The sequence below is a fragment of the Pungitius pungitius genome, chromosome 16 (genome assembly GCF_949316345.1).
Source record: "Pungitius pungitius chromosome 16, fPunPun2.1, whole genome shotgun sequence".
In the NCBI taxonomy this organism is placed as follows: domain Eukaryota; kingdom Metazoa; phylum Chordata; class Actinopteri; order Perciformes; family Gasterosteidae; genus Pungitius; species Pungitius pungitius.
Window position 1 is genome coordinate 11,043,638 of NC_084915.1, and position 15,341 is coordinate 11,058,978.

The 15,341-nt window shown below is 45.1% G+C and overlaps 1 protein-coding gene across 4 annotated transcripts in view; it reads left to right on the plus strand.

Moving 5' to 3' along the window:
- Positions 1-4,730: 4,730 nt before the first annotated feature.
- Positions 4,731-15,341, plus strand: part of nbeaa (neurobeachin a) — a 74,001-nt gene continuing 63,390 nt past the window's right edge. For all 4 annotated transcript variants that reach the window (XM_062558169.1, XM_037468253.2, XM_037468256.2 and 1 more), the window contains exon 1: positions 4,731-5,414. In XM_062558169.1, the coding sequence (XP_062414153.1) occupies positions 5,082-5,414 (333 nt within the window). In that variant the 5' untranslated portion in view covers positions 4,731-5,081. The remainder of the gene's footprint in view (positions 5,415-15,341) is intronic.

The window sequence follows — 15,341 nt, forward strand, 5'->3', positions numbered from 1 at the left end:
CTGCTTCTCTTTATCCCTACAACATTCCTACTTTAAAGCTGAACATGGAGAGAGTCAGACAGGGCGAAAGCGATTCATCTCGTCTGGGACGGTGCTAATCCACCGCCTTCTCCTAGACAACGATGATAAGGTCATTAATGAATAAATTATCCCATGAATGAATTATTGATGAGATCATGTTGCCAGTTGTGTGTACAGTATCCTTGAGTGTATGCTCTGGTATTGGCAAACAATAACCAAAGGTATGCACAATTAATGACATTAGTGAAGCATGCGCTGAACCTTTCAAAGCTTTATTATTTATACAAAGCACTATTTTAAATCTTGTGTTTACCAGAGACTTGCTCATAAATAATAAAAGTAAACACATCGTTCTCGACTAAGACTAAAACAACTGAGTTGGCAGCCCTAAGTTACAACATCCTGTGTATGAGACATTGGCTTTTATTTGTTTAAATGCTGCTGCTTGCTGCCATTGTGGATGGAATAAAATGACAGATCCATCTGACATTCTAAATTAGACGTGGCGCCATAACCTTTATGCTGATAGCACTTCATATAAAAAAAAAGTCTGCCAACCTGGGTGTTTTCTCAGGCCCATGGCCCCAGGTGCATCACTTGTAAACTCATTAGCAGTTTTCAAGAACAGAGTTTGTGCCTCTGATGATATCTCTGTCATTGGTGTTAAAGTAACTGATTTTCTGATAAATAATCACCCAGCGATTGTTGAAAAGCTCTTAAAGGTCTTTTTGTTCTTTTTCAAAATCCTCTCAACAATTTGAATGAAAAAAGATTTTTGTACATCCAAAATTTGAGAGAGCTTGACTAATGGCCTCGCTCTATTTGTTAAACACAAAACATTTAAAAAAACACGTTCTCAAAAGTTGAAAGATGAAGAGCTTTCCTAGTTTCTCCAATTAGGATGAAAAGGGTTCAATTTAAGATCATCTTTAAAAAAATATTTTTTTAATCACATTGGATCAAATCCTTTTGCAACTGTGATGAAAAATACCTTCACCACGCTGGCGTCTGCTGCCATATGACCCTCTCGCTTTTTCACTGATTGCCAGAAAAGTGTGATCTTATCTCTCGTAGAGCAACAGCCTGTGAGTGTCTTCGCTTCAGTTAGTCTCAGCCATTGTTGGCAGGCTGGCAGTGGCCTCTCTCTGGTATCATAAGATATATAAGGTTTGAAAATGTGCACGCTTCGGAACACACGCTTCATTGGGAGTTTTTGCTCCCGGACACCTGGTGCACGGCTTTAAGCGGAGTCTCCACCAACTACTGGACAAAACATCTGGCTCAATAATGAACTAATGTTCACCAGCAAGGGTCCTGCTCAATGTGTCTGCAAGTATCTTGTTTGATGTGTGCATACCCACATCTTCCTGAGTCCAAGTGTACCAAGGGGCTTTCGCTCTTCCTTTCAAATGACTAATGTCCCCTCACCTAGCAGGGAATAGAGAACACGTTTGTGTGTCCAACAATGTCCGCTTTGAAGCGCAATTTTATCCCACTGCCCCTGAAGCTACCTCAGATGCTTTGTATGGAGCACATCCCTTAACTCATAGTAAATTCTGGTGCTGCGCGTCTGGTTATGCAGTGATTAAACATGACAGATTTGATGGGAATCTTGAGTAGAATTTTAAATGAAATTCTGCGGGTTTGAACTATGCTTTGCTGCATAATAATTGACTCATCGTGGGTGGGGGAGGGGAGCGGAGGTGGTGGTGGTGGGGGGGGGGGGGGGGGTTGAAGAGATGGATCCCATATTGGAATCGCTGTCGCGTGCACTGACAACACAAGGGCCGATGCCGCTGCTCTCAAGCACACGTGTTCATACGCAGTTTGGTGTTCAGAGCTGTCCCTGCAGACCTGATGGCCATGGGGGCTGCGGACTGTAGAAAGGCTGGACCGCCGGTTTCATCTCAGCTGGGTTATTCATGGAAACCAGCAGGGTCCGGCAGTCAAGTCAAAGAGTCAAGTCCCTGATCCCTGGTCAGAGAATCGGCTCCCTCATCCCAAAGGGAGTGTTACTACAAACTGACGCCTCTCACCATTAGGATAATGAAAATGAGAAACATCTATTCAGAAGAAACTTACTTAAAATGTATGAAATATTTTTTCTTTGACCGAGATAAAAGAAGCTTTTTTTTATCCTTCATCTTCGCAAACTTGTGAGTTCATACAGAGGGGGTTTTGAGAGGGATTCATACGAGCAAAGATGGTGTAATCTTCTTAACCCGTGAAGGAGTGTTTAATCCTTAAAACATGACAATGAGCAATATTCAGACTACAAGATTTTAGCAGGATGACCTTTTATTCTGTCTCGTGCACTCTTTCCTTCAGACTTATATATATATAAGCACTCTTTATCTTTAAAACTTTAATAAGCTACTTTGTAGTGTCCTTTGAGGATTGTCCTCTGCAATTCCACCCGTATTAGAGGAAAGTGAGAGGCAATGCAACATGCTTGTTCAAAGTATTTAGTTGCAAGATGGCAGAGGATCTTGTTTAATACCCTTATAAGTAAGGACTAAAATACTTATACTACTGCCCTGCTTACTTATAAGGAAGTACAATTTCTTATTTTCAGCAGAAAGGTGTTTTTTTTACACCTATTTTTAATAAAAATCCTGTTTCAATAGTTTTAAAGAATGTGATTTTCTGCAAGGAAAGGAATGAAATTGCCATCCTTTAATATACAAACTAATGAAACTACAGCCATTGTGAGAATGGGTAAAATATTCAAATGCTGAACTAACCTCAAGGAAAGTTGTTTTGTTGTAAATCAAGGGAAACAATACAAAAGATAAGCTTTTATATTGTTCGATTTAGAAGCAGAATAAATAAAAAAATTAGCATCTTAAATCAAACCTTCGGACCACGATTCTTCTCTTTTAACTTCTATCAAATGTGGTGACATTTCAGTCCAGGCATTGATAGAATGATCAGCCTTTTTTTTCTACAATACAAACTGCATTTACTCCATTATTGTACAAAACCCTTTGTGATAGATCACCTCTTTTTCCCACCTAACTCCGACTCCCGGCCCCCCGCTGGAAGCTGGGAAAACTGATGGACTGCCCGCAAGCACTGCACCTCTACTTGAGGTGAGACAGGGGAAGGAGATAGTGGAAGAAAGACAGTGAGAGAAGAACAATGTAAGCACTTTTATCCAATCAAAAACCAGATCCCGGTGAAGACCTCTCTGTAAGCTAAAGAAGTCTTTTGTGGAATCATGACAAAGCTGCAGCAGGCCTTTGTCTGAAAACAAAGAGGAGTGTGTTTGTGTGCGCGAGAGAGCCTGCCATTGTAGTTGTGTGGGTGTGCGTGCGTGTGCACCGAAGTGCGTGTACGTCTAACATCAAGATAGCGTGTGTTTGTTTGAGAAATTGCTTCTGTGAGTCGGAGAGGAGTGTGAAAAGATCCAAGCATTTGTGCGCAAGTGTGCATTTGACATCCGAGCGTATGTGTGTGAGTGTCTCCCTCATTTCCTTTGTGCTGAAGATTGGGTTTAGGAAGAACAAAATCGCACACACGCACGTCCGCCAAATGTGAAACACACCCACACAGCCAGAAAATGCCACTCACATGTCACCCTCGCCTCCCCCCCCCCCCCATCTCAACAGCCAGCATCTCCAGAGAAATTGGGAGCGAGACATCAAAGAGACTGACATCACTGCCTATATGAAAATACACTCAGACAGACGACGAATAAGGTTGAGGCTTTGCTAATGGGAGTCCTACGAAGCAGATGTGTCCTGTTGGAAGAACACAAGGAGTGTGAAACAGGCTTATGTCCGCACTCGGGTAGTGAACTAGTGGCCACGGCCCGTGCAGCCACCAGGGGATACACTGGGTGTACGTGTGAATGAGAGACACCGGCTGGGTCAATAATGCTGAGAGCGCGACATCAAAAACAATGAATGAAAAACGTGCACGCAGGACATTGTTGCAGCATTTCCACTGTTTCCATGGAAACTACTTGTAAACATGACTGTTTGCCCTAAAGTATGTATGCGAATGTGTGCCATTGGTTTAAAGTCTGAAGGAAATAAATACAACTGTGTTAATAAAGAGTTTGTTAGAAGTGCATTCCTTTCTCCTGCCACACAGACATGAAAGAATGAAGGTGATATATTCCACATTCGCACCTGTGAGAAATAGCAATGCTATGTAAAACAAGAGGGCACGAGTACGATGAATCACAGAGGTGTTGGGGTATGAACATGTATACCAAATGGGAAAATGATTCCAGGAAAGACAAAAAAGGCAGTGAGGGCAAAGTGAGGGCATTTGAAAAAAAAGATGAGAGGTGAGAAAATCCGTAGCACCTAATAAGGCAACAAAGGTTAAACAAGGGACAGAATTGAGTGGGACAGATGGATGGCTACTGAATATATAAACAGCCGCTGTCTGGACGCCAGACTCCCTAAAATGCTTGAACTCAATACGAATTGCCCACAATATTCCCACCAGCATTCATTGCGGCTTTGTTTTTTAAACACTGTACAGCCTTGTCTTCACAATGCTACACAATGAATATCTCCAGGCCAATTCAATATTAACATAAAATAAAATATCAAAACAAAAACAAAGAAAAAACAATCCAAAACCCTGTTATTCGGGTGGCAATGTAATCCGTGCACTGACGGCTGCATATTATTTCGCTTCAACGACCTAGCAGAAAGTTACCGAGTGCGCATGCGCGGCCAGCGTGCGCTGCCGCAGACAGGGGGCGTCAACATGGCGTTCTCTCCTCGACGACCGCACTGACTGCAACCTGCCAATGAGAGAGAGAGAGAGAGAGAGAGATTGAGAGAGAAAGAAGCGGAGGCTACCATTCTGTCAGACCTCCATCCCCCCCTTTTTTTTCCAGCCCTATGAATCCCGACACATTTCCAGGAGGATAGGGGTAAATCCAGAAGGGGTCCTTCGACACACCGCTCTCCCTCGTTTTTTTTTTTTTCTTCCTGCGCAGTGGATGTTTCTCGTGTAGCAGCAGACGTCCGTGCTCGTAGACCAGGTGCGAGAGACAGCGGCGACCGCTCCTCTCCTCCGTTTTTCTCAAGGGGGAAATGTCGAGCGAGAAGCCGGTTTCAGCACCACCGGGGTCTACTTCTTCGCTCGCGGACACCGACCGAGACTCCCATCCGCCGCCGGGCTCCTCCTCCGCCCAACCGCCGCCGCAGCAGCAGCAGCAGCAGCAACAGCAGGTCGCCGCGGGCGCTGGCTCCGGCGCCACCGGGGAAAGGATGGTGTCTTCAGCCGGCTCCATGGTCCTCCCGGCCGGGGTGATCAACCCCGCGGTCCCGATCAGGAATATCCAGATGAAATTCGCCGTGCTCGTGGGCCTGATCCAGGTCGGGGAGGTTAGCAACAGGGACATCGTGGAGACGGTGCTGAACCTGGTGAGTGAGAAACAATATGGAACTGTTGGTAACGCAGAGGACCCGCCGTGTCTTATTTACGACGCTTCACTCCCCTGGTTTTGTGTCTTTCAAAAGATGATGTCATTTGTTTGTTCGGGGGATGGATGGATGTGTGTGTGTGTGTGTGTGCGCGCGAGAGTTTGTGTGTGTGTGCGTGCGTGCGTGTTTGTGTATGTGAGGGGGGTCCTTTTCTGCAGATAAAAGAGCACACATGGGGGCTGTGTGTCGCGGGGGGCAAATAGGCTGAGGCTGTATTATTGTGACGCCTATAGAGGAACTAAATGAATCATGTGACCCCACTAAGGCATGAAGGGTAATCACCAGCCATTGTTGACTAAATGACCAGCGTGCGGTGCAGGCGAGGGGAAGAACACACTGTAGCGGATAAGGGAAAGTCTATCCCCTTCTAGTCCATTCCCCTGACCCCGATAGGTGCCCCGGAGAGTGACGCTCGGCGAAAGGACCACAACGTTGCGCCCAACGCACGAAACCCAAACCGAATTATGTTGTTGTTCCCCAAAGAACCAAAACACTAAAGTACGCAGGTCCAGTGAGGCACTGAAACTAAATCAACCCAAGACGAACAAAGGCCGGTTAGCATTATGCTATCCATCGACATATATGCGCGCGCGCGCGTGTGTGTTGTGTGTGTGTGTGTGTGTGTGTATGAGAATGGCTCAAAATGATGCATGGGCCTATTGTTGAAGGCAGGGCCCTGCATCCTGTGCGCAAAGGACTGATGTGCAGGGAGACGGCCAGTGCCACAGCGATCATTTTATCCATGGATCGGATATACGTTGCGCCCCCCCCTTCTTTCAGCGATGCTGTTGCTAGCCTAAACATGATAGGATTTAATCCAGCTGCGGGGGGGGGGGGGGGGGGGGGGGGGTCTGTCATGGAACAGACAGATGAGCTAAATGTACAGCAGACGTAGGTCTGGAGGACTAATGCGTTAGGAGGATATAGGACGTGTGTGTTGGACTGCCAGGCTGTTTTTTTCTCTCCCTCCTCCATGCATCAGGCGATGGCGTGTACTGCATGGTGTTACATATGTGCCCAAGGAGAGGGGGGCCCCTGATCATTACCCAATCTCTTTTGAGGAAGGAGTGGAACAAAGTGGACCTCATGTTTAAGCTGATTTCAGTTCCGTTTTTGTCTGAGGGTTGAAAATATCAGGGTTTTAGGGTGCCAGTGTCCCATTGACTCACTGGATGCTGGGAGCGGGACAGCCTACAGCTGGGCTAAACCACTTCCCCCTCAGTTACACTGGTGAGCCGTACCAATCCAGGTCGCCTCTCATCCCTCCCAATCGATTATTGGTATTACACGGGAGAGCGGAGGGGCTTTGCTGGCTCACTCCGACCTTGTCTCCTTCCCTTAACCCCCCCCCCCCCCCCCCCCACACACACACACACACACACACCACCCCCCTTGCTGCACCGGCTGACAACCATCCATCCTGTTCCACAGCCTCCTCCTTCACTCTGGAGGAGAGATGCTGCCTGCATAGACTGGCCTAGCAGGGCAACGCCATGCATTTAAAAGCAGGTGAAGAGGAGGAGGAGGAGGAGGATGAGAAGAGGGGGTTGATGGAGGGTGGGGGAGGAGAAGAGAGAACGAGAGAGAGAGTGGAGGAGGTGGTAGGATGCTGCAGTGGTTATGTGCTCAGAAATCACCAGCTGATGCAGCGGGAGAGGAAAAGGACTCTGGATTGGTCCACATCAGCTCATCAGAGCGTTCAGCTGAAATGGACCCCGTTTTTGCATGAATCCTTGTGTTTTTTATTTGTGAATCTCAGTCTGGTGCATTTACACACAAAGAACTGACAAATTAAAGCACTATGTGTTGTCCATACAAAGCATTACTTGCTAAACCCTGAATTGAACAATCAGTTGTGCTTGTTGAGGCTGCCAATAGCTAAGCCTGTTAGGGAATTCTTTTGCCCGGCGCCTTAATTAAAAGAGTTGAAACAAAGAGGTGTGGAGGCTGGAACCTCGGCGGTCATGCTGCAGATACAATGAGTCCACTGTGACCCAAAAGCTGAGCCATTATTCCAGTCAACGTGGGAGGCCACAGCAGCCACATTCACCGTCCGCCGCGGCTGTATTGATCAGATCCCACTGCGGCTCGGGGCAAACAGATGGCTTGTCTGCTGGATCAGATACTCTGCTCGCTCCATACGACGTGATGCTGGCCATCAGCGAGTGATGGACTGCACCGTCGCGAGGAGGAGAGAGAAGACAATAATAATCAAGGCCGACCAGAATGGTGGCTGTGCTGTAGCCGTCACAGGCACTGCTGCCTGGGTAGCCCAAAACACATTGTGTCTGATAAGGTAATAATATATATATATATTAAAATTAAGCAAATGCGATGCAAATATACAATATAAAAACTCTTGCATTGTGTGTGTGTGTGTGTGTGTGGGGGCTGCTGGTGGCGAGGTGCTCGGTTATTATCATCAGCAAGGCGTCACAGTTGTCAAGGCAACACTGCTCTTTGACTGCCTGCCTCCAGACGCTCGACCACCTGGTGTTGCTCTCCACTTCCGGACTTCTGTCACAGTACGCTGCCGCCGCCTTTCTCTCCATCTCTCACGCTCTATTTCTGTGCCTCCGTCTCTTACAATAACGACTCGAAGACCTCTAGCACCGAACAGCAACAGCGGGCTAAGCAACAAATGTTTAAGTGAAAAATGTGCTGCCAGATTTAGACACATCGGTGACTTAGATTGATGACGGTTGCACATTTGGAGCCACCAAACTGCTGGATCTTTTCTGAATAGATGAGCCAATCTTTAGAGGGAAATTTTCTGTAATTTTGTGTAAAACGCATGTGGGACACTGTATCAAAAATCTCCTGTGAAAAGGTGTTTTGGAATTTGGGGGCTTTGAAGAATTATTATTCATTCCATTTCCACACAATTAAAACACTCAGTGAATCTATCTTCACTTGTGATGCTGCTTCTTTCGTTTACTCGTATTATATACACATGTACAGTATGTCGAGTCTTTGGAGTACAACATGATTAATCCAGGCTGCTTCCAAAGGGAAGAATAGCTCAACTTATGGAATACTGCAGCACACACATATCATGGGACTGGGAGCAACCAATCACAGCTCGAAAATATCGCTCTTTTGTAAATATCAGCCTACGTTAAGTATATTGATAATAATTGAAGTGCAGGACTATCGGTCTTTTGCTTCACCATTGCCATCCAAGACCCTCACAACATTCAGCTTTGCTCATAGGTTTCTTGTAAAGAAGTCCTTCAGCATGAAGAGCAAAAAAAAGACGACTAAATCATTCCTATTTGACCGACGTATTGACTAATCGACTAAGAAGGGGCCGCCGTATATGAAACGTCTCATTTTCTTGGGTTATTTTCTTTGATGCAATTTAAATGGCAATGTCGGATATTGGAGGAAGCGTGGAGGAGTTTTTTTTTGTTGACAGAAGGAAAACAGTAAAAATCTCTCTGAACTATAATCTATCTGTTGTTGGTTTATAGAATTGAGAGATATAATTCAAATGCAACCACAGGCAGTACTGTCAGTCTCTCTTTAATACGGCACCAGCTGTGCTTATTTATAGACAGCTTTATCTAGTCGTTATGCTTTTTTTTAGGGGGGGGGGGATCAAACTGGAGTGTTTGTTTGGCATAGAAAAAGATTGGCGACCCCCTCTGCCTCCCTGTTTGTGTGAATGCTCATCCTTTGCTTTTTCATTCTCTCTTTCACCTTCCCGCTCGGTCAGATGCAATATCTTCTGGCAGTGTCAATCCGCACCTGAGCCCTTTTAGTGGTCCCGCTCGGTTAGCAAACGTCTCATTATTCTTGTCCACACACTCCACAATCACCAAGGTCACCCGATATTGAGTACAAGCAGCGCCAGGAGTCGGCATGGCACACAGAGTCTCTCGTGCAGAGACCCCAAAAAATACACATGCATGCACATTTGCGTAGGTTCAGACATGAATGCGCACACGGACGTATAGAAGCACAAACCTTTGCATATAAACATTGGCAACCGGCACTTGGCGATATGGAGGAAAGCGAGTATCACAATATTTTTGTTGAGTGTATAAAAATACAGAACTTTACTGTAATGCAGCATCCAAAAGCCAGAGAAACACACTAACACAATGTCTTGATATCCGAAAAGACACTATCTAGTATCACATATGGCCCGGCCATAGTAGCAAACCATGGTTGTCTCTTTTTTTTTCTGAAGGATAAACAACCAAACGTAAAAAGTAAGGAAGCAAACATGCCAAAATCATAGTTCCTATGCTTTGTAATGTGTTAACACTTTACCCTGACACTTTGTCTGGATTAAAGTGCCACCTGCTTGCTGATTCCTAGTGCACCGACTTCTGAAGGAATAGGTCACCCAATTTCAAAACTTGTCTTGTGATTGTACGTTATTCAGCCCTGTGAGGGGCGTTTTGGCTGTTGCGAATTCCGTTGAACAGTTTTTTCCGGTTGCCCCGTTGCTGCACACTGGGGGCAGAGGCTAACTACCTCCCTGCAGCAGCGTAATCTGCTCGCATGGTCAAGCAGGGGAATAACAATGCGTCATCATGCGCTCACTGCCATGCACACGACTGTCATAGCAAACATCCCACTAATGGACTTTAATAGTCCCATGAAAAATGTGCGCACATTGATGGACTTTAATTAATACTCCTGTCATCTAGTTTTTTTATTAAGGTTTTAGAGTAATGGAACATAAGCTTGACTCAGTTGTTGTTTATATACTAAATAATTGAATGTATATACAGCATCCCCTTTTTTATTATCAAATGAGTTGTTGTGATTTTTATTTTTGCCATCTATTAATGAGACCATGATCAAGATGACCGGCTCCTGTTGGCTATCATGCAAAGAGGACGTTGGTTGTTTCCTCATCCTTTGCTAGTGTGGCTTTTTGTCTATTTTTTGATCAACATACTGCATCCTTCCTTTGAGATTGTGGCCTTTCTTTCTCTTTGTGTTGGAGCTGCTTTCTGGCTTGGATCCAGGCAGTGTGGCGTTTTGCCATCAAGTGACTCCGATGAGCTCAGAGGTGTTCTCATTGGTTCCTACTATTACTGTTGCAGTGATATGTTTGTCCAAATGCTGCACTTATCTGCTTTTTGCTGTATATGTTTAGATAAGATCAGCAGTTCTTGTGTAAAATCCTTAAAATGACAACAAATAAAATCAGAAAACAATGTTATCAGGGCTACAACTACCAACAGGTATTTTGATTATTGAGTTCTGCGATGTTTGCTGCTGCCTTTTTTAATGTTGCTAGGTGACCAACAAATAAGTGCTAACGTTGGCTTCCCACAAACCATGAAGGGTACGCTGCCTACTAGCTAATATTCAACTTACAACTTAATACCCGGAATCTGACGTACTACACTTAGTTCTGTCAATCAAGCCAAGTATTTTCCAATTAATCCAATTAATAAAGTATTTTCAGGAATCAGGAATCGTTTATTGCCATAATATGTCAACTCTGATATTAGTTCAATTTTAACTGAGTTATTTCCGGCATAGCAGACCTGCTGTTGTAGCTTGTCTTCACGATGCTTGAACGGACCATTAACTTCAAGCTAATCATGCAGCGAGGAGAAGAAGAGTGTTTTTCAGGGGGAACCCTGACATTTGGGAAAGAGGATGCACATTCTGTCCTTCACCGAGCGTTTTGCAGGCCTCTGCAAGGCGCTGCTTGGGGGGTTGTTTCCGCAAACGATTAGCTGCTGTGATGCTGTCGAGAAGCTTAGTCACTTTGTGCCTGGGGGGGGGGGGCGGCAGCCAGTGAGCACCTTTTTTAGCTGACGGTAACAGCTGTGTTGGTGCCAACCTGAGGACCAAAGCCTGCTTCTCCCCCTGTATCCCGCACACGTACGCATGGACGTGGGTGGAAGAGGTGGAGGACAGTGGGTGGGGCTACCACTGCAAGGTCGGCGTGACTATCCATCACACAGCTGGGATGTGCCGACCCCTGCATGAGCTGGAGAGAGACACAGAGGTGGGGGCGGAGGATACGGGAGGGGTGCTCATCTTTATCCTCCAAAGAGGCAGTTGGTAAAATGAAGGGGGAGAGTTTTGGGGGGAGGGGGGGGGGTGATTAAAAAGCCTTTGATTGTCCTTCACGTCCTTCTTTTCTTCCTGAGTGTACTAACGCTCCCGTCCAGCTTTACAGGCTTCTGTGGGGGTCTGATGAGCTACCCCCCCCCCCGCCGCCATGTCCCCTCTCCTTTGCTCCTGGTGAAATACAGCGGGGGTCCCCGCTTGCACATTTTTTTCTTTTTCCTTCTTTTACACAAAGCACCAAGCCTGTTGGAGATACCTTGACATTTTGAGTTTTAATTGGCCATTTTTCATCATCAGTCACTTGTCACACTGTGAGATTAGCCTCCGCTGGCTTGTTAGCATGGTTAGCGTTCCTGTGTGAAATTGAGTTCCCACTCCGAGGCTTGCCAGGCAATCTAAAATCCATTTCCACTGACAAATATTCAAGGAGAGAGAAAGAACCCATTACAAAGTCCACCGACGAGCAAGCTTTTCCAGGTCAAAATGCTAATATTTCCTGGTTGCATTAGGTTTTGTATTTCAGATTTTGTTAACCTGAATCATACCATCATTCTAGTGTGTGAAAATGTGAGGTGTCAAACATCCATGCTAAACCGTTGACCTACTCGCGTCTCACACGTTCTGAATTCTGTTCCACTTCTCTGAATCCCTCCTCATTATTCTTTAGCTGATGTCTATTATTTTTTCAGAGGATAAGCCATGTCAGATTTTGGCTGAGGGCAACTCCTTGAATGGGGGCAAAATAAATACCCCGTCCTTGCTTAATGACACCTTTTCGTTGCTCCCTTATGTCTCTCGCTTCTTTGTCTGCTCAGCCATCCTCTAACCCCTCGGTGTAATCTTGTCCCTCGCTCTCTGTAGTTGGGTGGAGCGAGCGGGTGGGTGAATGTGTGTGATCCCTATTGTGAGGAGGTAATGGAGCTGTCTGCAGTCACATTTCACCCACGGCCCTTTTCACCAATCACTTTCTCCTTTCCCGTCATCTTTGCCACGTTTGGGCGAAGAGAGTCCGGAGGAGGCCTATTTGCCGCTGAGCATAAGTCTGCTGTATCGTGGCCACGCTTGTGTTCGGGTGGATGAAGAGTTGAAGGGAAGGACAAAAAAAGATCCTCTTGTCAGGGACGGCAAAGACCTGAATAGACGTCTTTTTCAAGCTTTTGAATATAACGTTGACCTCTTTAATGGAAAGAGAGTGTTGCACAACCTTTCTTAATAGTGCTGTAACAATTGAGTTTGCATTGACGGCAGAATTGCCATCAGACATCAGAAATCTTTTATGAATAAATTGCATTAGTCTGCTACAAGAGTGGGAATTAAACACATATTTCACATGAAAGGCCCATGGCAAAATACACAACTACATTTTTTTACACTGAATAAATAACTTACAGTATAACATATCACAGTGTTGTCTCACATGATACATTTACTCAATACTGTCTTTGAAATGATCAATTTCTGCAGAAATACCCATATAAATGCTACAGGACGCTTGTGCTCCTGATTATTCTTGTTTTCTATCTCAATGCTCCATATTTCCATACCATTGTGTCTGCTGCTTTTTTTTTCTTCCTTAAAATATGTGAAAGAGAGAGAGAAGGTTGGGAGTAGGTTGTGAATGGAATTTCTATGGAATGTTATTACGGCGCATTTGGATCAAACATGCTTTTGAAGAAGGTTTTTGTTGCTATGCTAGGATCTATTTGTGTGTGTGTGTGTGTGTGTTTCATTCTGGCTCCCCTACAATTCACTCATCTCCACATTTGAACAGGTTGCTTTGTTTGATTCACCTGGTGTGTGTGTGCCCCTAACATCCAAGAGAGTTGATAAATGAGTCTTCCTAAGGACGCTTGCTCCTACATCTTCATCTGCACACACGCACGCACATAAATACACACACTGCTCCATTCCTTCTTGTAGCCCACATCATTGCCTGGCAGGGGTGATTTTATATTCATGCTGGCCTACTTCGCGTTTCTCCCTTGGCTCGAGACACACACACACACACACACACACACATCTGCTTTACTGTGAAGTATAGCTAACTGTGAAGCTATTCATCATGCTGCATACTGCAGTAGCCGAAGGTTGATCATAGCAAACTTTGTAGCGTGTGTGTGTGTGTGTGTGTGTGTGTGTGTATATTGTCAGCATTGAAGAAGTACTCCTAATGTTATTTTATACCTACAACATCTACTGGTGTCTCCTGCTATGAACATACACCCCCTTCATCATCTACACGCTAATAAATCAAAACATTTTTGACTTCAGTTTCTTATTGCTCACATGTCGTCCGCACCGATTGAACAACGTACCACGTTCTTCCCCTGAAATGGACTTTACCAGAGAATGCAGGTTACAGCTATGGTACCTGAAGGACTTCATCTAATAAATCCACTCCGGTAATGACAGAGAGTTGTGGATGAACGTGAGGGTTAAAGGATTTTTATGATTTGAGATGGGGATTTCTTTACCGCTCAGCTTGATAAGAGACGGGTCTTGGTGACCCGTAGACAGTGGCACATTGTCCTGCTTTATTGTTTCCCTCTTCTGTGGATGCGGTCCAAGCTAGCGCTGCAGCAACATCGGCCCTAGCACAGATAATAAAGTCAGGTGTGAGTGCTCCATGCCAGCAAGGGAAATAAAGACCAGCATCCTCATCTGCTGTGGCGTACGGAGACTTTATTCAATGATATCATTTTGTGTGAGGGGGCTGACTGGGGTTCGGTAGTGTGGACCACTATATAGTGGAGCAATGTCCACTCCCCCTTTCCGTGGTGTTTGGTTATCCGAGCTGTCACTGTCTTGGTTTTCAAGGTATTTGGGTACAGCGAGTATTGTAGTGGTGATTATTCGGACAAACTGAAATATCAACGTGCGCCACGAAGCCGGTGATCCAATAATGAACTGATCCGACCCGTCCTCGGTTGTCTGTGCTGATTTTTAAGACGACGTCCCGTCGGGAAATGGAGACTGCAGCCAACAACGGGCAGCGGTGACTCAGTGTTTAGCCGCTCCCCCTCCTTCCCCACCTCCTTCCCCCCCCCCCCCACCTCCTCCTCTCGCCCTGTGTTACCGCGACATCCCGGCTCTGGTTCCAGGAAAACTGTAGGGTTGGAATCCCAAATGTGAATGCAGAGGAGCACGGTCTTCTAATCAAGCTAATCTATTCCTGTTACCAGGAAAATCAAACTCAGTGTCACAATGAATTCATGAAGTGTTGCATCGCTGCTACTACATGAATGTATAGACACTTTTTAATTTTAATTTGCCTAAAGGACTGAACTTATTTTACTATATAAGATCTGTCTATTTCCCCCCCTCCTTCGCTCTTTTTATTTCTCCCACCCTGATATTATTTTTGGCTTTGCTATAGCGATTGTTGTTTTTGTTTTATCTTCGTCTTCAATCTTTTTCAAATGAAATGTTTATTTTCCTTTGGCCTTCTCGTGTATGAGAGCGTGAGCTCTCAAGGCTGCGAGTGCATGCTAGCAATAGGCTTTGATATTTAACAATGGATTCTCTGCTGATATGACCTTTTGATAGGAAATTGTTTTTACCAGATTTCACATTTGATATATTTTTCTTTCTAAGGAAACATCTCAACTTTACTTTGCACTTAAACTGTATTTACTATATCGTAATTGGGTTTTTTCATTCTAAAATTGTAGTATTATTTAAGTGACATTGGACTGGAGCTGCCGTTTAACTCTGAACTCAGTCCACTAGCTACCTCATGGAAATGAAACATCTTGTGATCAGTATTTCAGTCTCCCATCCAACCTCATGAACAACAATATATTTGTTGCAGCGTTTGAA